This window comes from Lynx rufus, unplaced genomic scaffold, assembly GCF_022079265.1.
Source record: "Lynx rufus isolate CCGP_SWC_20201006 ecotype Redwood Valley unplaced genomic scaffold, mLynRuf1.p SCAF_2, whole genome shotgun sequence".
In the NCBI taxonomy this organism is placed as follows: Eukaryota; Metazoa; Chordata; class Mammalia; order Carnivora; family Felidae; genus Lynx; species Lynx rufus.
This window is the reverse complement of record NW_025814834.1, coordinates 118,673,507-118,700,468: the sequence shown is the minus strand read 5'-3', so window position 1 is coordinate 118,700,468 and position 26,962 is coordinate 118,673,507. Positions and strand designations below refer to the sequence as shown.

Genomic DNA, 26,962 nt, shown 5'->3' with positions numbered 1-26,962 from the left:
TTCCTATGTGCCAGGCATTGTTCTAAACACTGCATGTGTTTGTTCTTCACAAAATCTTATAAGGTAAATACTATCACTGTTCCATTTTCTAGATTAAGTGTACAGAGACCCAGAGGAGTGAAGTTACTTGCTCGAGATCGTACAGATTCTAAATGATGGACCGTCAACCTCGGCAGTCCGGCTGCAGGGCCTGAGCGTCTAGCCACCGGGCTTCTAGTGTATCTCTACAAAAGTAAACGCTAAATTAACCATACACATAAGCACATAAGGAAATAACCCACACAAGACAGAATCACATTCAAGCTGAGGTCTGAATCACAAACAGGAGCCAACATCTCAAGATCTGAGGGGAAAGCAAGGGGTAGGGGATGAGGTGGAAGGGTGGGCAGGGGTCCTGTCAGGTGGGGCCTTGCAGATTAGGGAATACTAGGTAGGGATTTGGGGTATAGGAATTCAACCAGTTATGAACAGACCTAATTGTTTCGTTATCTGGCCAACACATATCCATCTTGTCCACAGATATACTGTGAATGGTACCCTTTCCCGGGATTACCCTCATCCCGGATACAGGACGCCCCCTTCACACACTGGCCAGTTCCCTTCCAGCTGTCACCCTCCGCGTGGCACCGCAAGACACACTCTGGACCCACAATCAGGACTCAGAGTCCATTAAAGCTCCTTCATGCTATGGGTCCTTGGCCAAGTCACAGGCCCTCTGATCTTTCAGTTTCTGGGGATTTTTCCCATTGCTCCATAATGTTACCTCACTCCCAGAACAGAACCACCATGGTATTGAGCATCTGGGGACCCTCTGATTTAGGGAACACTCACTCAACCTTTCCCCTTCCTGATCTTTTCCATCCTCGTCTCCACAAGGCCCAGGTAAGCTGGATCTAAACTTATGCATCTGGCTTCCCTTACTAACAGCTCCAGGGACCGCTCTCTCATCTCCCAGAAGCCCCGCTGGTTTGACCCCATCAAATTCGACTTACCCAAGTGTTATACAACCCTCCCCTTAATTACACACTCAATCAGTTCCTTCCGAGCTCAGCAATTTGTGGTCTCTGGGCATCCCCCGACTGCTTTTCTGGAAGGAGCTCCCCGGGCTGGGCCTTGGCAAGCCTCGTTTCTAAGGCCACAGTGCCCAGAGTTGAAAGCTCTGCTGCTATTTCACACTCTATTTCCTTCCAAATTAATTCTCTGATGAATACTGTCCTTTGCAGTGATTCAGTGCAGGCCATTTCCTTACATCTCTCCTTTACCTTTGAGACGTTTAATCTCTCTCGAATCCAGATTTTCCTCTGCGGAAAGCCTGCCTCAGAGAAAAATGCCCTGCTTTCCCAACTGGTATAAACAGCCTTATCACCATTGGCCCCAACCTCATGGCAAACTGCTTTACTTGTTTACCTGGGCCATGCCTTGGATTCCAAAGCACACACCTGCCTTCTCTAAGGATCCCCACACCACAAGGAGCGACTCGCACTTCTGGGCCTATGGTAAGCCACTGAAGTCTAGTTTAAGGCCCAAACACATGAAGATGTAGATTCATTCAAGAAGCTGTTCTTGAGCAGCTACGTGTTCCAGACCTTTCACAGAGCTCTTTTACTCTCACCCTCTACCACTTGCTCCCTCCCACTCACAGAGAGCAGCCTCCCCATCAATATTCTCATGAACAAAGGCTCTGCAATGTTAAGTGGGTTGTCCAAGGTCATAGGGCCCGGGAGAGCGTTAAGGCTGGAATCCAAATCCCTGACTCTTTATCTTTACTCCAAGGTAGGCGTTTCTTTCCCCGTCCCACAAGCGGCTTAAACTCCCCCAAAACAGTCACCAGGATCTTCTCACCAACAGTACGCTATCCAGCACAGGGTGCCCATGCCTCGGGAACCCTCAGAGGAACGCTCAGAAGAGGTTTCTGAGGAATAATGTGAGTGATGCCTTACATTTGTATGGCACTTTCCTCCTCACATCATTAAGTGCATGGCATAGCTAATCAAGGAGAAGAGCCCGGGGATAATTCTGTGAAGGAGACACTATATGAGAGCCTCATTTCACAAATGAGGATATACAAGCTTGTTCACGGGAAGTTAACGGACTTACCCAAAGTCACACAGATGGTACATACAGAGGTAGGACTTGAACTCGCAGCCTGTGATTCCCGGACCAGTGGTCTCTCAAGTTCTGATACCAGTTTGGATCTTTGCTTCCAAAATGGAGACTGTGGGTCATGCCACCTCACCCCAACTCCAACCTTCAGGGAAGCCTACATTTCAAAAGCCAGGTAGAGAGAAAGGAGTCCTTGGGAAGATCAGCTTTTTATTGAGGACAGTGCTTTTCATCTCTCTCTCTCTCCCCCTCCTTAGACGGGGACCAGGTTCCTAGAGGCTGGCAGGGCAGACGGAGCAGTCAGGACTGCAAGGCCAGTCCCCTGGGCCACTAGAGGGCAGGGTCTGAATGGAGCACACAGCCCTCTTCCTAGAGAGTTCCCCAGCCAGGCAGAGGGACTTGAGCTTTCTCTCGCAGCCCCAGGGTACTCAGGGAATGGCAACTCTAGTCCCAGTGTTGAAGAATGATACTTCCCTGGCATATAGTAAAATATATATGAAATAGTTGTTCTTAACCCCTCCTGCCTCCTTTGCAGATACATGGGCAATGCCCCCGGAGGATCCCAGCAAAGAGAAGGAGTGCCAGGTACCACGTGCAAAGACCTGAGTTGCTTACAACAAATACAAATGGGCCAGCAATGCCAGGTCCTGGTGTTCTGAGAACTGGCGCTGGGGTGGGATGGGGACTCTCTTCCTCCTCTGCAGGTGGGCCCTTTGGAGTTTTGATCCCCTGGCTGTCCTTTTGAACCATCTACATGAAACTATTAAAGGGGAGTCAGCACATAGCAGTGACTGGCCTTGTCTAATGCCAGTTATTTCATCTCAGCACCTGCCAGACAGCCAAGAGCTCTGGGAAGTAAGATCAGGAGGCCCTCAGGAGGGTCTGCCGGGTGAATTCCCGCCAAAGTCAATCTACCCATACAAGCCGGGGGATGTGGGAGAAGAGTCACCACGGTCTGCTACCCGGGGAGGCCCTAACTTTGGCCATCCAAGGAGCGACTCACTCTGCAGATCCTTTTAACCTTAAGAGCACTCACTTAAAAACATAAAGAGAAAGGAGTCAAGGCCAAGGGCGGGTGAGGAGCTTATGAAATGCTCACATCTATCCTGAGGGCAGATCTTCAGGTAGGCAAATGTTAACGTCCCTGCTTAATAATTAGAAAAACACAAGCTCAGAGAAGTTAAGTGACTTGCCCACAGCCACATGACTGGTGAGGGAGGGAGTCAGGGCTCCCCTGTACACACAAGCACACTGCCCCTGGTAAGGGGTAAGAGAGGAGGCACTGTCCACTGAGAGGGAGGCTGGGAAGTGCACTCCCAAATTTCCCTATGAGGTGAGGAAGCCTGTCTCAACTCAGAATCTAGAGGGCAGAAATAACAAAAAGGCAAAACAAACAAACAAACAAACAAACAAAAAACCCTCTCTGAAGGCTCTTACATTTACTTAATTAATTCTCACAACAACCCTAATTAGTTGGTATAATCATCTCATTTTATGTGAGAGGCTCAGAAATTCCTGTCCAGGGGTCACAGAAAAGCACAGAGTAGTGTGTAATTTGAACCCAGTGGAAGCCTGGGTGTTTGCCTTCACTCCATGTTTCCCCCTGGTGGCGAGTGGGGAAGAGTGCACAGGAGCACAAACAAGGAGGGATTTCAGAATCCATCAGTAAGGGCCTCTGGGTGGCTCAGTGGGTTCAGCCTCCGACTTCGGCTCAGGTCATGATTGCCACAGTCTGTGGGTTCAGGCCCCACATGGGGCTCTGTGCTGACAGCTCGGAGCCTGGAGCCTGCTTTGGATACTGTCTTTCTCTCTGCCCCTCCCCACTCATGCTCTGTCTCTCTCTCAAAAATAAAAACATTAAAAAAAATCCATTCAATAAATCTTTGCCCCCTGGGCATCACACTCTTGATTTGGGCTCAGGTCAGAATCTCACAGTTCATGGGATTGGGCCCAGCATAGATGTCCAGAGCCTGCTTGGATTCTCACTCTCCCTCTACGCACCCCCTCAAAATAAGTACACTTAAGAAAAAAGAATATTAAAAAAAAAACCCAAATCTTTGCTGAAGTCCATTGTGCCAACTCTTGTACTTGGCTCTAGGAACACAACAATAAACAAGACAGACAGCCGCCTGTTGCGAGACAAGCAGAAACATGAGAGGTATCTAGACAAGCAGGGGTGAGGTGGGAAAAGGGAGTATGTCAGGGGCCAGGGGATGGAACAATGTGTACCAAAGTCCAGAGGCCACAGGAGGCTTCCTGTTCCTAAAACGGTTCAGTCTGGCCAGGGGGGAATATGTGAGGAGGTGCGAGGCGTGGATTGGAGATAAGCAGGGGCCAGCTCTCAAAGGGAAACAGAAGGCAAGAAAGGGTATTAGGATGCCACTAAGTAATGCAGGAGGATATTATGGGCCCCAAGAATAGTAGTGACAGAGGGGATGTGTTCATTCAACAAATGTTTGAGTGCTAGCATGTACTAGGCACTATTCTTGCTGCTGAGGGCATATCAGTGAACCAGGTGAAGTCTATCTTTATAAAGCTTGCGTTCCAGTCAAGCAAATAAATATCAAGCATTGATAAATATCACGAGAGAAAAAAAGATACAGGACCAGGTGTATTGGTTGATTAGGGCTTCCATACAAAATACTACAGATTAGGTGGCTTAAACAGCAGAAATGTGTTTCCTTACAGTTCTGGAGGCTTGAAGTCCAGGATCACGGTGTCAACAGGCTGGGTTTCTTCTGAGGTGTCTCTCCCTTACTTACGGATGACCATCTTCTCCCTGTCTCTTCACATGGTCCTCCCTCTCTGTGGATGTCCTCATCTCCCCTCTTTTCATAAGACACTGGATTAGGGTCCACCCACATGACCTCTTTTTATCTTAATTACCTCTTTAAAGGCCTCATCTCCACAGAGTCACATTGAGGTACTGGGAGTTAGGACTTCAACATAGGAATTTTGAAGCGACATCATTCAGCCCGTTAACACAAGGTGATAGAGCATAACTAAGGCTGGACGTAGAGGGAAGAGAAGGGTCTGAAATCTTCTACGTAAGCTAACATGGGAAGGCCTCTCTGAGATGGCAGTGAGCTGAGATCTGAATGAAGAGAGGAAGCTAACCATGCAAATGTCTAGGAGAGCATTCCAGGGAGAGGAAACCGCTTGTGCCAAGGCCCCAAGCTGAGGTGAGGCACACCGCATGGCTATGAGGCATACGAGGACAGCAAGAAGGCTTGCACAGACGGAGGACAGTGGGAAGAGATAGGAGAGGATGTCATAAGGTCCTGAGGACTATTATGATGACTGGCTCTTTCTTTGAGATGGGAAGCTGGGGCGAATTTCGAGAAGAGTGACATGGTCTGTTTTAAAAGCAACACCTATGGTGAGAAGTTGGGGGGGAAGGACAGGGCAGAAACAGGGAGACTTCGAAGAGGTAAGAGATGATGCCGAGACTAAGTAGCAATGGATGTCTTGAGAAGCAGTCAATGCAGTCTGAAGAGAGACACAATAGGATTTACTGATGCATTAGATGTAAGGCATGAGAAACGGGGGCAGCAAGGGAAATTCCCAAGTTCTTAGCCCAAGCAACTGCCCGAGGTGGTACCATTTAAACCTAGATGCGGAAGCCTGTGCGACAAGTAGGTTTGAAGAGGCAGAAATTAAGTTTATCGTGAACAATGGGAAGTTTAATATACAGTAAATATCTTAAATATCCATGTAGAGATGTTGAGTTGACAGTTGGAAATGAGACTAGAATTCAAGAGAAAGGTCCAGAGCGAAGATATAAATTTGGGGATAAATTTGTGTAAAAATATGTTAAACTATGGAACTGCTTGAGATCATGTAGGGAGGGAAATGTAGAAAAAAGGTAGAGAAAAGATCCAAAGACTAAGACCTGAGATACTCCAACACCTAGAGATGAGGAAAAGGTAGATTTAGCAAAAATTAAGAAGTTGAGAAATTTGAGGGAAACCAAGAGAGTATTTGTCATGGAAGCCAAATGAAGAAAATATCCCCAGACTGTTGATGAGAAGCTGAGTGAGCCCGGAAATTGGCTGTTGGATTTAGCACTCAGAGGTCGCTGATGACGTTGACAGAAGCTGTTTCCATGCAGTGGTGGGGTGAATCACAGTTGGCTCAAGACAGAATGGGAAGAATCAGAGTCTAAATGACTTTTGAAAAGTTTTGAGATGTTTTGCTGTAAAAGGGGAAAGAAAAGTAGCAATAGTAGGTCAAAGATGTGGGAAAAAGTTGTAAGACAGATTTTTCAGCACATTTGTATGCTAGTGAGAATAAGTAGGGTAGGAAGATAAAAGTAACAATGTAGAAAAAAGGTAATTGTAGGAGTCAGTGCAAAGCTGGAGGTTGGCCTTAGATAGGAGTGGGATGGTTCATTCTTAGTAACAGGACAGAAGGCCTTATGGGCACCAATGCATGTGAGTTAAGAGATTTGGCAGTGGTCGGGGGTGAGCAATCTTCTGATTGCTTTTACTTTCTTGGCGAAATAGGAAATATAGTAATTAGCAGAGTGAGGATGGGGAGGGGACGATGACCGTCAAAGATAGATATGAATAGATTCAAACAACAAACATGAGAGACTGGTAGAACTTAACTGATTAGACACAGGAAAATGGGAGAGGAAAAAGACAAGAATGGATTTCTGCTTTAGCAACTGAGTGGACGGTGGAGGGGTCTTTCATTCAGATACAGAAGGCTGAGGGAGGAGTAAGTCTGAGAGAGAGGGGGCTGATTCTGACATTGAAAGTTCGGGGCCTATGGGACGTCCTAGTGGTCATGAGTGTCTGCAGGCCAGATGAAAAACCTCAGCTACAGAAGTAGGTCTGGGAGCTGTCAACACAAAGATGGTTGGAAGTGGAGAGGGTTTCGTGATCGCTGTTTTCCCTAAGAGGTAAAGAGATCGATTGGTTTGAAATGAGAGCAAGTTTGAAAGAGATTCTGGGGAAAAATGAGAAAATTGATAAGGAAATGGGGGGACCATCAGGTACCTCGGGGGGCCCAGTTAGAGGTGGAGTTCTTAGAGTGGCTCCAGCCTGCCACTGTGGAGCCTGCATCCTCGCTACTGGGGCTACGGCCACCAGAAGCCGAGTGTCCATCCCGCGCCTTCCAGCCGGGTCTCCACAGCAGGGCTCATCTCACTGACCAGCAATGTCCCCTGACTTCCAAGCTTACCTTTTACCTACACACAACACCCTTCCCTCCTTGCTTTACCTGGTTAACTCCTACTCACCTTTCCTACTCAGATCAGCACCAGAACCTCCCTAGAAGCCTTTCTTAACTGCTCCTCGGGCCCCTGCCAGCTGGGGCTAGGAATTTCTTCTCTGTACCCAAAGAGGTCGATACACTTCATCACAGAACGTAACACACTGCATTATCATCACTGACTTACTGCCTCTCCCATAGGCGAAAACAACGTGAGGGCAGAACCTTTCCACCTTTATAATGCCCACGACTTAGTAGGTGGCACAATGTATGTTTGTGAAATGAAGACAGGTAAAAAGAACTCGAGTCCCAAACCAACACAATTCTGCAGGGTCACGATGACCCTATCCTGTGTCATGGCAGATGCTTCTGGCCATGGAAATCAAGCCACAAAATAGGAAATACCCCTTTGGTCTCAACATTACACCTCTCTTCCTTTCAAGAAGTGACCTCAGTATATGATATCTGCAGGAAGGAAACACCCCTAGGTTAAAATACATTAACCCTTGTTTTCTGCCTTCCCCAAACACGACAACCAGAGGTAGTGTGTTAAGGCATTTTATTGAAAAACCAACGCATCCTGTTTGTATACATCGGTCACTCTCCATCTCCAAGTTCAATCACATGTGCTTGAGAGCAGAGTGTGTGGTATTTTTCTGGGCTCAAGGTGTAAGCTGACAGGGTGTTTAAGAACTTGTCCAGTGGACAGAGCTGGTCAGGGCATCCTTTTGGCACCTGCTCCTGGGGAAGAGACAAAACTCAGCGGGGCCACTGAGGACCCTGGCCTGCTGTTTTCAGCTGTGCCCAGAGGTCCGAGGAACTTGACCCAATGGTGTGTGCATGCACACACGTAACAGCCAGGAAGGCCCCACTAGCCGGTCAGCTTCTGGAATAGGCGCACCATGCCCTACTTCAGACGGTCACTCGAGAACTGCTTCTTGAATTGACCGAGGAGACACGGTCACATCATACCCCTGAGCTGGAAGGCGAAAGTCTGCCCTGGGCGGGGGTGGGGTGCTCCAGCGCCTGACCCGGACAGCAGCTGAGGCACCGCAGTGCAGACAGCACACTGCCTCCCAAGGACACCAGCATTAATTTTCAACACAGCCTCCCAGTCAGGATGCCACATCCTGGCAGAGACACTCAGGAGGAGGGGGTCCTGTTCCTAGAAGGAGTCTGTAGCAGGCTCATGATAAGGCCCAAATCCCAGCCTGCCACCATATTTCCAGTTCTGCCCTGTCTCTGGGCCATGGCTGTGAGTCACTCTATTGGGTCCAGAGAGCTGATTGTACCAAGGAGACTCCACTGGGCCCAAGAAGGGAGCCTTGGCGGTAAACCAGGTGAGCAGGGTTGGAGGAAGGGTGCCTCGCCACCTTACCTCCCCACGGTAATAGAGCTGCACAAACCACTCCTTAGATTCCCGGTGCTGGTAGAGTTCCATGGTTAGATCAACAGCAAACGGGGGCCATTTGTGGTCAAAAATCCCCAGGATGATTAAGAGAGGCATGAGGGTCACATCATGAGCCGCATAGAGGTACAGCTTTCTGCAAGGAGGAAACAGTTCTCTATAGGCCTTTCCCTCAGGACTCAGAAGACCAGGATGATGTCTGCCTCCTTTGACACTTATCAGTGAGCCTGATGGAAAACTGCTTTGAAGTAGATGCTGGGGGAACCCTGATGCCACTCTCATATTTTCATGAGGAGGGATCCCCACTGGGATAGCTGGCCTTTCCCTTCCTGCCCACCTGCTTGCCCAGCCACCCACTCACTCCTCCCCTGGTGAGTTTTGAAGTAGAAACCGAGCATGGGTCGCTTGGTCCTACCTCTCTTCTCCCCTTGGGACCTGCCTGCCTGTGGCAAATGTCCCTCCTGCTCTCAGCTGTGTGATGAGTGTAGTACAGCATGCTCCTCCTTGTTGGGGAGGCTTGCAGTTCGGGGGAATTAAGTTCATTTCAAAGGAATATTAATAAGCCTGTTTGGCCTTCAATATATTCTCCAAAGGGCTTTAATCAGTAAGAAGGGTGCCATTTTTATCTTTATCCGCCCATCCCCTGTATCTATCTCTTTAAAAAGATCCAGGATTTCATGTGTTGACTTTTTTTTTTTTTTTAGTTTATTTCGAGAGGGAGTGCGCACACATGTGTGAGCAGGGGAGGGGCAGAGAAGGAGAGAGAATCCTAGACAGGCTCTGCTCTGTCAGCATGGAGCCCATCGTGGGGCTCAAACTCAGGAACTGTGAGATCATGACCTGAGCCAAAACCAAGAGTCGGATGCTCAACAGACTGAGCCACCCAGGCGCCCCTATGTGTTGACTCTTAAACTAGAAGACTAACACTGGACCCTGTAGTATTCTACAGATACAAAGTCAAGGGGGGCAAGGTGGCCAGGGCCAGTGAGAAATGTACTGTCACTGCAGGTGCTGTGAAGGACAGGGAAGGGCACTGGTATGATCTGCTATTATAAATCTGGCCCAAAGTTCCTGAATGTTCCTATGCCACCTCACTGTCCCCTACTGTTCCCACGTTCGTGAGTTTCTAGCTATGTACAATCTCTCTAAAGAAGGCCGCCTACAACAGAGCTTCAACAGCAGTGTGTGCATAAACCCCTGGGGATCTTGTTAAAATGCAGATTCTGATTCAATAGGTCAGTCCAGATCTAGAAGCTCCCCCAGTAGCGGTGAAGCTGTTCACCTGTAGATCACACTCTGCCCAGCAAATGCCCAGGACACGTCACATTCCGAATCTGTGCCCCCAGCCAGGTTCCAGGCACTACAAAGTGGCGACAGAGGTTTAGGCGCTACTTCCGACATTTAAAAACACCTCGCGGATATCATACCCTTCTATACATTCGGTGAAGGTGTTCGAACTAAACAGTCTATTCAGCAATTGTATCAGCATGGTATCATAATTAGCTACTCTTTCACACATGTTCCATTAGTAAAAAAAAGGAAAAATAAATTTAGGGTTCTTTCTCACTAACATAAAATTTTCAAACCATGGCAGGACTGCTGCAGCAGGAAGAATGGTAACGATGTTGTGAACGTCTTTGGGACTCCTGGCCTCTTACACAACTGCCTACTGTCACTGACAGCCTGGTTCTTGCCCCCCTAGAACCTGCCCCCCAGCCCCCCAGCCCCCAGCCTTTGCAGCCAGAGGCCTCTCCTGCCCTCGGCCGCACAAAAGCCAGTCGCTGTGGCAGGTACCTGGTCTTGCCTGGTGCGGTGGCAGGGTCCATGACTTTCCGCAGGTTGCTCTCCAGGATGTGGAGGAATGGGCCAACTGCCATCTGAAGGCTCTCCCTGCGGCAAGTAAACAACGCTGAAGCTGCCGGCACACGGGGCTGCGGGCGGGTCTGCCACCAGGACCTCATGAGCCCAATCAGACGGCGGAGGAGAGAGTAACCTGCGGGATGGTGGGGGTGGGAGGGGGCGCGTGGAGCCACCTCTGGCGTGAGGGTTCTCTGTGCACAGAGACTTCCAACAACAAAAGCGCCAGAATGTGGATCTGGTAAGAACACAACTGGAACGGGAGTGGTAACCAGGGTACGTCAGGAAGAACCAGGCCCTCAGGGAGAAAAGAACAAGCTGGGAAGGGCAGGGCATAGTGATTTCCAGGAATTCCAGGAGGCCCTTAGAAAAGGGATAGGAAGGAACAGCATCCCAAGCTAGGCTTCCCAGATGCCAGTCCTCCTCCTTTGGAGTGTAGACCACAAGGACGTGTCAGATGTATCTGATACAACACAAAGTTCAGCGGTGGTGCCCGCAGGGTTGGCACGGTGGCCACGCCACTTTCCCCCTCGGGCTTGTGCCTTATGATCATAGGGTGGCTGCTGCGGCTCAAAGCCTGTCTCCCAGTGGTAAACGAAGCAGGAAGCTGAGCAGGAAGCTGTGCAGGAAGCGGCACAAAGGCTTGGTCGTGGTGCCTCTCACTTTTTATCGAAGAGGACAAAACCTCTTCCAGAAATTCCCAGAGCCCAATCTGGACAAAAGGGAACGAGGTCATCATGATTGGCTTGAAGCAATCCTTTCATGGTGACTGGGTAAATACATGACCACCCTTACGATGTGTATAATGTGTAAATAAACGGGAATGTTGAAGTAACGGATGGGGAGTAGGCAACCAATACCGTATGCAACATCTACTTTCCAGAAGAAGGTACACAGGCCAAGCCAAGTTGGCTGGCACTGTGAGGCCATCCAATTTGTCCTTGAAGAAACATCAGTTTTATGAAACCAGGGCTAACTGAAATGCAAAGAAGAATCAAGGCTTATTTAAAATGCTTTACACTGGGAGAAAACAAACTACGGCCATTGGCCAAATCCGCTCCACCTGCCTGTTCTATAAATAAAGTTTAACTTGGAATATAGCCATACCCACTTGTCTGCGTATCACCTATGGCTGTGTTCATGCTACATGGGCAGAAATGAGTGGCTGCAACAGATAATGCATGGGCCATAAAGTCTAAAATATTTACTAAGTGTGTGTGAGGGGGGAAGCACGGGGGGCCAGTGAGTGATAAGTTAGGTCTGGTGGGGCCACTTCAGGAACAGATGAGGGAAGGCGGCAAGTCACAGTGAGTGGAGGCAAGCTGGCTGGCACAGCTGGAGTCTTCTGGAGGCCCCGAGCAAGTACACAAGCGGACACACTGAATCTGAGTGGGAGAAAAGCAGCCAGGGGTCCTTACCCTTATGCAACAGACCCTGCAAATTCCTGAAACGTTAGCTGGATTTTGCTCACACTTATCTTTCCCAGGACTGATCCTCTCTTTCCCATCTCCTTCTCTACCAAGTTACCTATTCTGAGTGCAAGCTGGATATTCTTAACCAACCAGAAAAAGGTGTTTTGTTTTGTTTTGTTTTGTTTTTTAATTTGGTTAAGAGAGAAACTCTCCATTCTGGTAGGCAAGAAACAGGCCTTCTAAAAACAGAGCCCTAAGTATAAGCAACACAGAAAACACAGGACTGATAATCAGAAGAGCCGGCCTAAGTCCTGTCAGCTAGCTGAGCCTAGGTGAGGCTCGCACCTACTTCATCTATTAAGCCAGGACTTGGACCCTGACAGGGAAATGACACCTACCTCATAGCGAGAACAGGAAAATGGCTTGTAAGTTGTAAACTAATGAACAAAGTCAGCAATCATTATTCTTCCGTCAGCTCTCCCCACCCAAACCCTTTGAAACTTAAAGTAAATGGGGAAAAAGTCAGTGATTAAGAGAAACTCAGTCGAGAGGTGACTCCTGGTTCTGCCTAACAGTGAACAGAAGCACCAGCTCACCAGTCCCAGCTCCAGAAGTATAAGGTCGCAGGGCCGAACCCACTCAACAGGCCAGCAGAACAGGGTGATTCCCACCTCAGCACATGTAGAGACATGCGCTGGCAGGTGTGAACAGGCCTGGTGAACCCTTTTCCCCACATACAGGGAGGCCTGACCGAGCGTGACTTAGTGACGGTGGCTGAAGGCTTCTCACCTGTCTTCCCTCTGCATAACGTACAAGGCCGTGTCCACAGCTCTCTGCTCAATCATCTGTGCAAATCTCCTCAGTGTGGGGCAGCTCGGGAGGCTGTGCACCTGGAAGGGCCACAGGGACAGTTTCACAAAGAAATGCTTCTCGTTTGCTGAACTCGGCAATTGACCAGCTTCCACAAAGCCTTCAGGGGCCTGTCTTCTACCTGGGAGGGCCTCAGCAGCCCCCAAAGCTACACCCTCAAGGCCCTTCTAAAGCAATTCCTAGAGATCTGGAGGCCCGGGGTGGGGGGGCGGGGAGGAAGCTGTTTTTCCTCCCTTTCTGATGGTTTCCCGTCTACTCCAAAATGAAAAACATTTGTATTTTTTTTTAAACTATAAAAATACATAAATAAAACACAGAGCAAGGAATTCGTACATTTCCACATGGCTTTTATTTTCCCAAAATGGATTTCTAAAAAGTATGCCATGTAAACACTTTTATATAAACTCTCACCTTATAACCTGACATCTATATTACCCATAAGCACAGGGCATTTCTGCCTTCAGGGCACACTGTCGTCCAGACAAGAGAAGGAAGGGGGACCCAGGCTACACTGCACCGTTGGGTGTCTGCCTTTTGAATCTAGAGAAGGCTTTCCCATTGGGTGGTCTTCAGTATCCATTAGATAAAGAAAGAATCTATGGCTCGATACATTTGGGAAAAACAGATTTAAAGACTGATCAGCTTTCTTTACTTCTCAGATTCTTTAATATGCTGCTGTGTGTAGAGACTCTCCACAAGGTGATATAACGGAGATTCCAAAACAGTCAGACAGCAATCCCTCCCTACCCATCACCCACCCTGCCCCTGCTGGCCCGGGATGTACACATTCACATCATAGGTATTCTGGGGAATGTGCCTCAAGAAACTCTGATCTAGAATTAAATGACCATGTGCCTAACCAAGTGAGGAGTCCTCCCTACGTGGGCCCTATCCCTCCGCTCCCACATCCACCCCACCTGCACGTCCTCCCACAGCTGCCTCCATAAAGGGAGACCTCTGCCTCCACCTTCACCTCCACCCCACACCCCTCTGCCCACACCCCTCCCCTCCACCCACACCCCTAGGCCACACCCCTCTGCCCAAGTCTAACTCAGGAGCCAGTAGGTCCAGCTGCCTATCCCCAGCCCCCCAACCCCCAGGGCCAGAGAAGGACAGTCACCCAACCTGCTCAGCAGCCACATTGTCAAGGAGGCTGAGGAAGTCTACTCCGTCATTACTGGCAATGCCCATCCCTTCCTTCACCTTTTGCAAATCCTCGGAGATTCCTGGCTGCAAACAGGCAGCCTGCCTCCGGCCTCTGCCAAAAAATAAAAAGGAAACCCTTATATTGTATAGTAATTAACAGTTTACAAAGTGTATCTCATTCATCATTTGGGATCTCATTTAATCTTCAATAATAAGACGTTGGGGTTAGCTGGGTTTAGTCCCATCTTACACGAGTCAACTAAGGTTCTATGAATTCAAATGACTTATAAAATAAGTTAACAGGTACCAGAGCTAGAATAATAGCCTGGATTTCCAAATTCCACTCTAGCATTTTCTTCTATTATACCCAAAATGATACAACCATGGCCCTGCGGTCTGCTTGAAAACAATATTCTCTGTCTTCTGTGGAACACATACTACATAGTCTTTGTGCAGCGCAGAAATATCTGAATGCTGAAAAGCGCCCTGAGCCCAAACCGAGCCATTCTACAGGGCAGCAAGCTGGTAAGAGTAGGGAAATCTGGGTCTTCTGCTTGCCCATGTGGATTTGCAGTTTTATGACCTGTTTCATCGCCTTCTACCTAACCTGACAGTTTCGTCGGCCCCCTTGGAGAGTCCACGATGGCCGAGAGGACAATAGTTTGTAAAGGCAAATCCAGCTCGGGCTGTTGGTACCGGCTCTCTGGCCCAGCAGGTGGCCTCCTGCGGGCTTGCTGTACCTTCCCTAGAGGCCTCCCGCTGTGAGCAAGACCTTCATTTCCCGGACAGCAATGGCAGGCCTGAGTGCAAAGCAATCCTTCCCACCACTCACCCACCAACACAGTAAACCTGGGCAGGCCCTCAGGTCAGGCAGAGTCCTGCAAGCAGAAGTGCCACGAGGCTGGCTGTCCACCCACCCCCCCACCTCTCCCTACCCCCCCCCCCCCGCCATTGAGCAAGAAGCCAGGGCGGTTACCGTGTTCTCTCCTGCAGGCTCCAGCAGTTCTGGTAGTTGGGGTACAAGACTTCAGAGCTTGCTTCATCAGTGTGGATGACGATGGGTCCTGTAAGGAAGGTGAGAGCACAGGCAGGAAGAGGCTTCAGCTTGTCCCTCCCAGCATCCCCACCCCCTCCTTCTCTTGTCTGCTTTAGGAGACAGATCATCAAGGTCACTGTTTCAGGACAGTAACTGCCTTGAACATGCCCTGGCCTTGCCAACAGCAGCTCTTCTATGGGCTGAGAAATGGAGAAAGCAAGGAGCAGCCTTGTTCTGTCTGGCACAACCCCTCCTATTGGGCCACATATGACTAGAGCAGGTACAGACCTGGATCAGACTTGGGCATTCTAACAAAGAATGAGCTGTCCCGGACTCCATCAGAACTAGGTGACTTTCTTGCCTCTTAAAGTCCAATCCTATAGACCAATATAGTGACTCAGCACATGACAATCTAAGGAAAGCCACCACAAGGCCACAAATCCTGTCAGACCCCACAGCCTTGCCTAAAAGGAAAGCCAGGTTTCCAGATGAACTGCCAAGAACCACACGTTAGACCACAAATAATGTTTCTTATTATACAGTTGACCCTTGAACAACCCGGAGGTTAAGGTCACCAATCCTCCCATGCAGTCAAAGATCCATGTATAATTTTTGATTCCCCCAAAACTTAACTACTAATAGCCTACTGTTGACTGGAAGCCTTACCAATAACATAAATAGTTGACTAACCCATCTTTTATATGTTATATGTATTACATACTGTATTCTTACAACCAAGTAAGCTAGAGAAAAGAAAATGTTATTAAGAATAAGAGAAAATATACTTTTATAGTTCTGTACTGTACTTACCAAAAAAAATTTATGTGTAAGTGGACCCATGCGTAAGTGGACCCATGCAGTTCAAACCCATGTTCAAAGGTCAACTGTATACCTCGCAGGAGCCCGCTACTACTCAGAGCTCACAAGTACCTTTATCCCCTCCCATCAATACGCAGAGAAGGTGCTCTAACACCTTCCAAGGCTTCGCTCTGTGCCAGAGATGGCGAGGGCCTGTGGCAGCTTCCTTTGCTACACAACTCAAGACCAACCTTCTCTAAATGGCAAAGAGACAGCTGCTGTCAGCAGCTCTCCAGAATTCACTCCGATCAATACAGGGTGATTAGGTGAATCTAAGCCCCAAAGAGCTATTATTCCCAAACAAAAATGTGACAGTCAAAATTCTAGTAGCATATGGTAACTTTACTAGAATATCAAAATTCAGACACACTTTGTCGGGCAAATGATCAGAGGCCCTCTCCAGACAGATGTGTCCTCTGAGCGGCAGAGTGTAAAGATGAAGAGTATTGGATTCTGAAGCCAGACTGCCATACTTTGAATCCCTGTTCCACCATTTACCAGCTGTGTGTTCCTGGGAAAGTCATTTAGCCTCTCTGTGCCCCAATTCTCTTATCTGTAAATTGGGGATACTATTGCCTACGGCCCCGGATTATTACAAGAACTAAACAAGTTAGTAGATACAAAGCTACTAAAAAAGCTTTGGGACATGGTCAAATTGGAGTCCCACGGCGTGTGGGTCCAGTGGCTCGTAGTGACACCACTTCCCTCCCTGTTGGGAATATGGGGCAGTCTCAGTCCGAGACCTGCCTGTAGGTCAGCCTGCTTTCAAGAAACAGCTTTCCTACTTTTGGTGTTTCAGAGGAAAGGGTATTTATTTGCCTCTTAGAAGCTGGGCAAGTGAAGAGCTCTCAGAAGGCCAGGCACTGTGGACTCTTCCAAAGCTCAGGGGCTCCTAAGGGGCAGCCCCTCTGTTTGCTCTATGTTACTCAGACACACCCTGCTTGTGCTCAGCAGCCAATTTCAGCCGGAATTAGCAGCCGTATCCAACCCCGACTAGGGTAAGGCTGGCCTCCTCTGGCCTGCAGGTTTCTATTCTTTTACATAGTTGTTGTTTGTTTGTTTGTTTGTTTTAATAAGCCTGATGGCAATTTTATATCTATTTGAGACACTACAAAAGAAGCTAAGCAAGAACCTTTGCCTTATAGCACCATTTTAGTATTTCAATATTGGTGAGGTCGTGAGGATATGAAACTCAGACTGGCAATTACATGTAAATTTCAGTCAAGTATAAATGGCAAAATGAAGGTCTCTCTGACAGTCAAAGGCCCTCAATACATAAGATCCATGAGGGAAAATAACACATGTGGTCCTTGGTGGTGAAAAGGCTGGGCACCACTAGCTGCAATCACTCACCAGTTGAACATGTTAAAACCCAAACTCAATAGACTTTCTCAGTGAGGAAAGGCTGAACAGAATACTGTTAATACCATCTCAGTCATGCTGTGGGTTAACACCAAGACCAAGCCAATGGCAGCAGGCTTGGGTCTCGGCTAAGTGTTCCTCCTGCCCTCCCTCCTTTTCAGCGGTGTCTTACCTAAGCAAAAAGCCCCAGTATTATTCACAAGACCTGGCTGGGGATGCCTTAAGCAGCCTGTGTAGAAGCTTAAGAGGAGAAGTCAGGGACAGAGGCACATCAGAGTGGCTGACACATCACCGTGGAGGTGGAGGTCAGGCCGGCAAGGCCAGCAGGAGGCCAGACAAGCGAGGGCCCACCAGAGTAGGCACGCCATGGAAGCCACGTGTGCAGGAGAAGAGAAACCGAAGGAACAGGCACTAAGAAAGAGAGGCGGGAGGGCTTTGGAAGGAAGAAGAAAAAGCTCCTCAGGGACAGGGCAGACTTCTAGACTCCAAACTCAAACCTTCTTTCTGACTTTGGAAAAGCCCAGCCAGCAAACATCGGGTAGACTCCAGATTCCGATATATATTAGTGGAACGAACACTGGAAAAAAACAAAAAGGTAGAGACACTCAAAAAAGGAAGATTTGATTCTATAAACTGTCTTATCCTACAGAGCAACTGGGAGGCTTTAAGATCACATGAGGGGGGCTATGGGACTGGGAGGAATCCTTTCTCTGCGGGATGGGTGCCCCAAGGGACCCAAAAGCCAATGAACGTGATCTCCACTGACCACATGTTCACAGGATGCTGTTATATAAGGGGAACTGCCCCAAACTACCTTGGGTGAGAATGGGCACCATCCTGGGGGGTCAGTACAGGTTTCCTCATGTGTAAGATCTTAAAATGGAAGCCACGTCCCTTTTACGAGTGACTCACAAGACCTCCAGTGGATTGAAGGTTGGTGAAAGAAAGGGGATGTCCTCCACATAGCTCTTCCTCAGCCTCTGTCCTAGGGCAAACATCTGCTGCATGCCCACATTAGTCAGCTGTCCAGCAAACATGCCTCCCTGGTGCAGGGCAGAAAGAGAAGCATGAAAATACCTCCCCGTCTGCTAAACTCAGCCCAGAGAAAACCATGGAAACTTTACAGGGGGCTTCCCAGGGCAGGGAGGCAATGCTCACCTTGAGTACGGTCTTACGGTACTGAGAGTCGAAAGGAGAATGTGGTTTCAGGCCACCAGCTAGATTGGTGACAGTGTAATCAAACTGAGTTTGGGGTGGGACCTCTAATAGCTGGAGATTCCACTCTGCCTGTTATGACCACAAAAAAACCAACACATTGTTTAGAAGGTTCTTGAAACTTATAGCATTAATATCCAGCAGCACCTGAAAGACATAGCTGGGATCACAGACACTAGACTCATAACCTTCCCATGGGAAGGAAAGAAAGAAGCTTTAACTCTAGCTCCAATTAAAGGAAGAAAAGACAGTAATTTATTATTCCGGGTACCCTCAGCCCAAGCCCTGTTACTGCTCCACTAGCACTGGCTATTAAGACGCTGCTCTGGCAATAAGCCCAGACTGCAGTAAAGGGGAGAAGTCACCAGAAGGCCTGGCATGCAAATACTTGGTGAATGAATGAATGAACAAATGAATGAATGAAAATAATATGACCTCAGTGAGCAGACACTTGTAAGATTTTTCCAGGAATCAACCTCCAGGTTTCTATGCCTCCCCTGCCCTTAAGGGCTTTACCTAATGTCCCTTTGCCTTCCTTTCATCGAGTGTCTCAAACAAGGGGCTGCCCCTTCTTCACTTCTTCACCATCCTCCTTTTCTCCTTGCAGTCTGGCTCCTGCTCCGCTCTACTGTCACGGTTTCAAAACATCCCCAGTAGCCACAGGTCTCAGAGCTCCAACTGCCCATGAAACTCTTACACTCGCTGAGTCAGATGTGATGACTCCAATTTTAAAAACAAAAATCTTTTCTTCTTCCCATATGCCAGCTCCTCTCCTGAACACATTACGTCGCTCTCAATGATGCCACAGGTCTCCTAGGCCCCAAAACTCAAACCTCTGACTCTCCCCCACTACTCCACCAGCCGCACTGAACTCTATGGATCACTGGCTAGGAAAAAAGTCATTCCCAAAGGTCCTCCTTTTATCTGGTAAGAGTGTAAAACCTTACTACCTCAGGCAAAAGCGTGTGACTGACTCCCTTCCCTCCACCCCCACAATCCATACATAGATACAATTCCCTGCCCCCCATTAATCTTGCTAAGCCACTTTCATCATGTCAATAGTTGTTTCCTAATGTTTCAAGAGATAGGCACCTGGCATTCCAGGACTCCTACACCTCGGCCGAGCCCCTGTCCCCTGCTATAGTGTCACTGTGCCTCTCTCCTCCCGTCCCCAGATCAGACCATGCCCACTGCTTCCTCTGCATCTTCTTTCAACTTGCTTCCTGTGCTCGGAGGGACTCCTCCCCATCCAGCTTCTCTTCAAGGTCCAATGATAGCTCAAGTCTTACTTCCCTTCAGTGACTACTCTAGCTCTTAATGCTTGTCTTCTTAAAAGTACGAGGACGGTGTGGTAGAAAACAACGTTGTGTGGCTAGAGCGTAAGTGTAGAGGGCTGGGAAGAAATGGTGAAGAGAGAGCGGGAGACCTGTAGCACTTAAAATCACAAGATCATTTAACTCAATTTCCCACTATGCGATTTCCCATTCCTTTTAAAACTAACATTTGAAAACTTACTATGTCTTGTAGCACTGTATCTATCTTGGCCCCTCCCAGAAATAGCCCAGGGGAGCACCACTGGGCGGGGGGGGGGGGGGACCCCAGGTTCCATTCACACAAAGGAAACCCTCCATCTTTCAAAGGACATTGTCTCAGTCCCACCTGCAGCCAGTCCTCCAGACCTGGGCCTCTTCCCCCACTGGAGCTGCAGCAACTGACATCAGAAGACTGGGTGTTCAGAGCACAGACCTTCTTCTTACCGTCCTGTAACTATGGCTCCTTCTTCCAAAGTTTTGATCCTGTAACTTGCCTGCATAAAACCCTTCCGGGGCTCACAGCTGCATGATGGCCCCCGCCTCTCCTTCTCTCTCTTCACCATTTCTTCCCTGCCCTCCACACTTACTCTCTAGCCACACAACGTTGTTTTCTACAGCACCGTCCTCGAACTTCCTAGCTTTTCAACCTCATGTTCCTTCTACCTGGAATTTTCTTTTCCCTTTCATCTGAAAAGATTTCTGCTTATTCCGCAAGACAGCTTAAACGTTCCCAGGAGCTGTGACAATGGCCCCATGGTCTCAAAGTAGCCTCAGTGGCTCTTTTTGGTGGCCTTTACCAAACCGTATTAGAAGAGCTCCCTTACTAGTCTATCCTGCTCAGTAGTCCTGCTCGGAGAAGAGAGATTGGGTCATCGATTTACCCTTGCATTTTGGAAGCCCAGCAAAGGGCCCGTACACAGATGATCTGCCATACCTTGTGGAAGAAACCAAGACTGAGATAGCATGATCCTGCCTTTTCTAGGTTTTCGGGTTAGCAGAGATAGCAAGCTAGAATGGAAATGACGGCAGCACCAAAAACAGAAACTGTGTGCCACAAGAAACCAGATGAGGGTCACAGTAGTTCAAAGGAGAGACAGACCTCTTCTGGCTGGGGATTCAGGAAAAGTTTCATGAAGGGATGGCCTTTGAAGTGAAGACGATTTAGAAAAGCAAAGACCTGGACTTGAGAGTAAAAGGTGGGTAAGGAGAGACTGGTATTCAGAATTCCAAGAATAGGAAGAAGCTTGAGCGAAGCAGAGATGGCAAGAATGCCATGTAGGAAAGAAGTGGTTTGATTTGCTTCAACCTGGGACCAGTTTTGAAACTTTTTTTTTTTTAAATAACAGCCCAGTTTGTTGTTGTTAAATTTATCTATTTTGAGACAGAAAGAGAGAGAGTGAGGGAAGGGCAGAGAGAGAGAGAGAGAGAGAGAGAGAGAGATGGACAGAGAATCCCAAGCAGGCTCCACACTGTCTGTGCAGGGCCCGATGCAGAACTCAAACTCCCGAAATGCGAGATCATGACCTGAGTCGAAATCAAGAGTCAGATGGTCAGCTCACTGGGCCACCCATGCGCCCCACAAAATTTTTAATTAGCAAATACCAAGTAGAGTTTAACTTTAGATTTCCACATACAAAGGCAAAAACTGGAGTTCCTCTAGTTGAAGCAGGAGAGGGAACACAGAGCCCTAGCCCCTCAGACCCTCTGAGGCCACAGGCTCCAGGGAATAGCTTGACAACCAGCAGCATAGATCATAACTAGAATGGGAAGTCTAGATGCAGAAGCCAACTAGAGGAGGGCCTAAGGCCCCATCTAAGGCAGTAGGAATAGAAGGGGTGGATGCAAGAGATTCGAGTCAAACCTGGCAAGTGAGTGGATAAAAGCTTTATGTGGGGGCTATGTTGGTAGGTAAATAAGGAAGGTTGAAGAAAGAAATTACGTTGGTTTTGAGCCTGGGTGCCTAAGGCGACAAGGGTAATAGAGGTCCTCCTCGACTAAAACTAAGGCCAACGCAGAACAGACAAACTGAGTTCGGTTTTAAGTTTGAGGTACCTTCTTTGCGTTCCCAGGGCTCCCAGCATAGGAATCTCTTTTCTTTCTCCTTTAGCACATCTTAAAATTCTTTTACAGCCGAGACTGAATTATCCATCCTGGTAAGGCCATTGTCTAGCACAGGCTCCGATACCAAGTCCACAGGGTCTATTCAGCCTCACTTAAGAAATCTCCTCTTATTAGCGACACTCACCAACAGAGGATCTTTGGTGTTTCCCAAGAGATGACTCCTGGCAGTCCAGTTCATGCCAAATCTACAATGCACGTTTTCAAATTTTTAAGACTACACGATACACTAGTTCCGTACATGGTGTCTAACCGCGCCCCCCCCCCCCCCCAACACACACTCTCATTCTTGTTCCTGCTCTTCAGCTTCCGAGTTCATGGCAAAGACTAACTTTAAAATCTTACTTATTTATGCCCCATTTTTAAGAACTAACTTAAAGGAGAGGATAACAAGAGCTAAAACAGAGTAAGACAACCCATTCAAAGTAGGCAAGAAAGACAAAAGCAAACAAGTATGGGGACAAAAACTGGATACGGAAATAAAGTTTCTCAAAAAGGTACACTCTAAAGACCCACGGATTTCACTGTAGGTGGGCCAAAGATTCAGCGCTAAGCTTTCTGGCTTTTATGAAGGGAGAAACTCGATCAGCTAGACAAGCTTAAAGATAAAAGCAAGCCAACTGTTCAGGAGAAGCACACCACTTCTAATGTGAACAGACAAATTCCTCCCAAGGGTCCTCATAAAGAGGATAGAGTAATATAATGAACATCTTTTCACTAGTCACAGCAACGAGTTCTGTGGGATTGTTTCTCATAGTTTTCTCAACACAGAATGATGGCATCTCACCAAAGCACATTTCTGTGAAGACAGTACTATACCGGGATTGATATGCTACATTCCAGAGGTAAAAGACAAAATCTACATAAAAGTAAACAAAACCCTTCCAGGTGTCGATTTTAGAATAAAGCGGTGGTTTGAAACCTTGGCTGCACACTGGCATCACAAAAAAACAAAACAAAACAAAACAAAACAGCCCCATCCTGAGCTCATCACATCTGGATCTCCTGGGATGGGGCCTCAACTTTGTTAATGCTATCCAGTCCAGATAATTCTAAAGCTCCACCAGAGAAAACGTTGCCATGTCTGGATGCTCTGGGCCAGTTAAATCAGAATCTCCAGAAGGGACACCCAGGCATCAATATTTTTGATAGCTCCCCATCGGAGTGTCCAAAGTCTTTCCAAGAACAAGCAGTCATGAACACTGCTCCAGAGGAATGAATGGGACTATTGGCACATCCTTCATGCCATGCCACGCTTCCTGAATAGTGAGTGCTTCTCTTAGCTGAGCTCTGGGTAAGTATTGAGTAACAATTAGACTAACAGTACGCCTTCCAGCTGGCCTACATTACCAAATAAATAGGAACCCAAATGCCTTAATCAACAGTGGAACTGAGATAAGCTAGATTTTACTTTATAAAAACTGGAGGAACCTGCCTGAGTTGGAGGCCATCTTGCCTAGAGGTGAACTAAGGGAAATCTGAAAGCAGGGCCACACTTATCTTGTGAATATGTACTTGAGTCGAATCTCATGATCAGAAAAAAATAGCCAACCAAGTTCCAGAGCTTATATTCCCAAGCACAGCTAAAGGAAGACAAATTAAATCAACAGCCATTCAAGCCAAATGAAAACAACTCAATAACACACCTCGTTTTAAACAATGCTGCTCTCTGAAGATTTCTGAGATAACTGAATGAAGTGACTTGTCACTTGTATTCATCCATTAACCAGTCACAAGCCTGGAAACATCTACCAAAGGCAATTTTCGTTTTAGAATTGCTACCAGGTGGTCCCTTCTGACTACAGTTAGTAACAGAACTAGGAAGATTAGAAAATCCCAATAACAACCGTTATCAAACTGGACCTTGAAAAGAAAACCTGAGATAAATCATCCAGAAACAAGTTACAGGGAGCCAAAGACACAAGCTCACAGCCTAAATGGAAAGAGGTTTGGTCCCACCCCTGGCATTTGTGCTAATCGAAGATGTTTAATGCATTGGCCTGATGTCTGGAGAATGTGAGCAGGCAGGAGGTGACGTGCCTTCCCTAACTGCAAAGGGAGGCCATGGACTCAGATGCTTCTTACTTTGTGGCTACACAGACAGAAGAGAATGAAGCTGGCATTCTACCTGAGCTACAAACTGCACCTTCCAACAGAATGGCAGAAAGTAGCCATCACACCCCCGCTAGCTCAGGAAGAAGTAAGTCCTAAAAGAATCTAAATCTTTCTCAGGCCTTAAGGGAGTATATATCCTGTATATATTAGGCCCAAGCCTAGACACTCAGACTTTAATTCTCTGCTACCACCGATAGCTTTGTCTTTAACGTGATGAGTCTTCTATCCCTATGTTACTTTCCAGCCTTTCTGTAACAAGAATAAATGAAGAAGGGGGAAGTGCACATGAGATGGGCGATGTGCAAAAGTCACAAGGAAGATTTAGTAAAAATAAAAAAAGGGAGAGTAAGGGATTGAAAAAGCATCAAAAAGAAAGGAAGGAACGGTGGGGGTGGGGGTGGGCGGGGGAGGAGGGAAGATGAGAAAAAAGAAATTCCAATACCAGATGGAAAGTGGTACAGCCATTCAGAAAGGCTAACTAGAAATCTGGTAGCAGAATTAAGTGCCTGCCAAAATTTGTTTATTCATGTGGGAGGTGCTTTAAAGGTTTGAGTTCATGTGTGGCCAGCTTTAAAAACCAGATTTTCAGTTGGACACTGTGAGGACACAACCCTAAGGGTTTCTGGAAAGCAACGATGATCATGAAGAGAATGCCAAATATGAGGTTTAGACATCTATTGAACTTGCTCCAACATCAGCCTGGAGGACCAATTAATGCAAAAGCACTCCACAGGTAAGTGTGACAGCTGGGGGCCTGAGGATTTCAGGCTGCCTCTTTATCTTCGCTGGGAAGCCAGTTCTTCAATTACAGGCCTGCTTGCACCAAAGGCCAGAGACCTCAACTGCCTCTCTCCAAAAATCAAATCCAGGAAGGTTAATCATTAAAAAAACAAACAAACAAACAAACAAAAAACACCTAGGGGCTCCTGGGTGGGTCAGCCAATTGAGCTCAGGCTCTTGATATTGGCTCAGGTCATGGTCTCCCAATTTGTGAGTTGCAGCCTCCTGTGGGGCTCTGCGGCTGACAGTGCGGAGCCTGCTTGGGATGCTCTCTCCCTTTCTCCCTCTCCTGCTTACTCTCTCTCTCTCTCTCTCAAAATAAATAAACAAACATTTAAAAAAAATAAATAAATAGAAACTATTTGTGCTTTAGTCATAATTACCCTGGCCAAACCTGGTAGATTTTAAGACATTATAAACACAGGACTAGCCAATTAAAAATGTTTTCCTACCTCAAATCCCTTCCACAATAGTTTTAGAAACCCAAAATAGAAAATAAGACCCAAGATACAGCACTTATTTAAAAAAAAAAAAAAGCCTTCAAGGATCTCAAATGATCTCCAGCAAACTGAAAGCCGCTGTGATACCTGTTTCCAAAGATGTTGACCTCTGCTACCCGCTGTAATCCCAGTTATGGGGGTTCCTGCAACTCTTGACAACCTTCAAACAGTCACACAGAAATGCACTACACTTTCACTCTCAAGTTCACCCAAGTATCTGTTAGAAATGCAGCATCTCAGGCTCTACCCCACACACCTGCTGGATTTGAATCTTCATTTGAACAAGATCCCTAGGCGATTTCTAAGCCCTCCAAGCAGCGCAGTGCTACCAACTGTGCTACACCACTGCCATCAATCAGGGGTTACAACTAGAAGTCCCCGGGGTGCCGTACATCCGGAGGGTACGAGGAGGATGGGCGGCTAGCAGTGCCAGGCCAGCCCCTCTGCTCAAGGTACTGCAGTTTTCCTCTGGTCTGGATCCAGCCGGAATCCCGCTCGATGAGGGTAAAACTCCCAAGGTGTGTGTTTCGGGGCCAGGCGCCCGGTCCGCCTGCGGTCGACCGCCCCGGTCCTTGCCCCACCAGTCCCGGCCCCGGCCGACCTCTCACCTGCTCCCGCGGGAGCGGCTTGAGAGGACTCCGCGCCCCGTGTCGGAACACGACCTGCACCATTTTCAACTCCAGCAGACTCCGGTCGACGGGACGCTGGCCAGGCGCCCCCGGGGTCTCGGCCCGGGCCACCCGCCGCTGGTGGACGCAATACGCCAGCGAAGTCAAGACGCCCACCGGGGCCCACACGCGCACGCTGAAGACACGGGTGATCATGGTGGACGCCCCTGCGGGGTGAGGCTGCACGGGGCGAATACAAACTTTCCGCCCGCGCCGCGGCTCAGCGGCCGCTCCCAGATTCCCGGGAACCCGCGGGGGCGCACATCCAGCCCCCAGCCAAGCTGCGGCGACCGCGGCGACTCGCGGCCCTGGTGGGGGGAACCCCAAGTGGGAGCGTGGCGGGAGAAGCGGAGGTGGGAGCAGCGAAGACTCCCCGGGAGTTTTAACTCGGGTAGGGGTTGGCCGCTCCCGCAGCAGACACCGCAGGGGGGGGGGGGGGGGGGGAGGTCGGCTCCTTATCTTTCGCCCTCTAGGAAACCTTAAACTTGTAATCCCAGTTTGGCCTCCGGGGCTCCGAAGGGACGGGAACCAGCCCTGAGATCCTCGGCGGCTGAGACTCCACGAACACAGGGGACCAGATTCCACTTTTCGGTCAGCAAGCTCGCACACTACTACTGCAAACACCCAGGGACCAATCCCAAGTGGATCCGCGCCGAGGAGCACGGGAAAACGAGTCCCGCGGTGACGCCTCTTTGGAGGCTCTGAGTTGTGAGAACTACAACTCCCACAAGGCTGCGCGCGGCGGGCTCAGAGCTGGGAGGTAATTTCTTGCCCCAGACTTTGCATCTTGCTCCCCAGTAGCTGAGGGTCCAAGTCTCCGGGACTGGGTGGTCAATGTAGTTGGTAGGAATGAATCCGCGACTTTGCCTGGCCGATAAGGTAGGAAAAGAGAAGACTGGGGTAGAACTGGGTGATAGAGGGGAGTAATTTTGAGTCTAAGGCGTGTAGGACACTTCCGTCCTGGAAGCTGGGGTCTGTGAGGCT

The 26,962-nt window shown here is 48.4% G+C and overlaps 1 protein-coding gene across 2 annotated transcripts; it reads right to left on the bottom strand.

Moving 5' to 3' along the window:
* Nucleotides 1-213: 213 nt before the first annotated feature.
* Nucleotides 214-26,134, bottom strand: ACP6 (acid phosphatase 6, lysophosphatidic). Of its 2 annotated transcripts, XM_047084354.1 has the most exons (11): nt 25,919-26,134; nt 18,428-18,556; nt 18,182-18,312; nt 17,767-17,846; nt 14,990-15,077; nt 13,993-14,125; nt 12,787-12,887; nt 10,523-10,618; nt 8,699-8,864; nt 2,098-2,260; nt 214-224 (listed from the first exon to the last, which is right to left on the bottom strand). In XM_047084354.1, exons 1-11 carry the CDS (start codon nt 26,132-26,134, stop codon nt 214-216), a joined length of 1,314 nt encoding a protein of 437 aa, XP_046940310.1. The 2 variants fall into 2 exon arrangements, with proteins under 2 accessions (XP_046940310.1, XP_046940311.1); XM_047084355.1 differs by lacking the exons at nt 214-224; nt 2,098-2,260 and adding an exon at nt 7,872-8,061.
* Nucleotides 26,135-26,962: the final 828 nt, after the last annotated feature.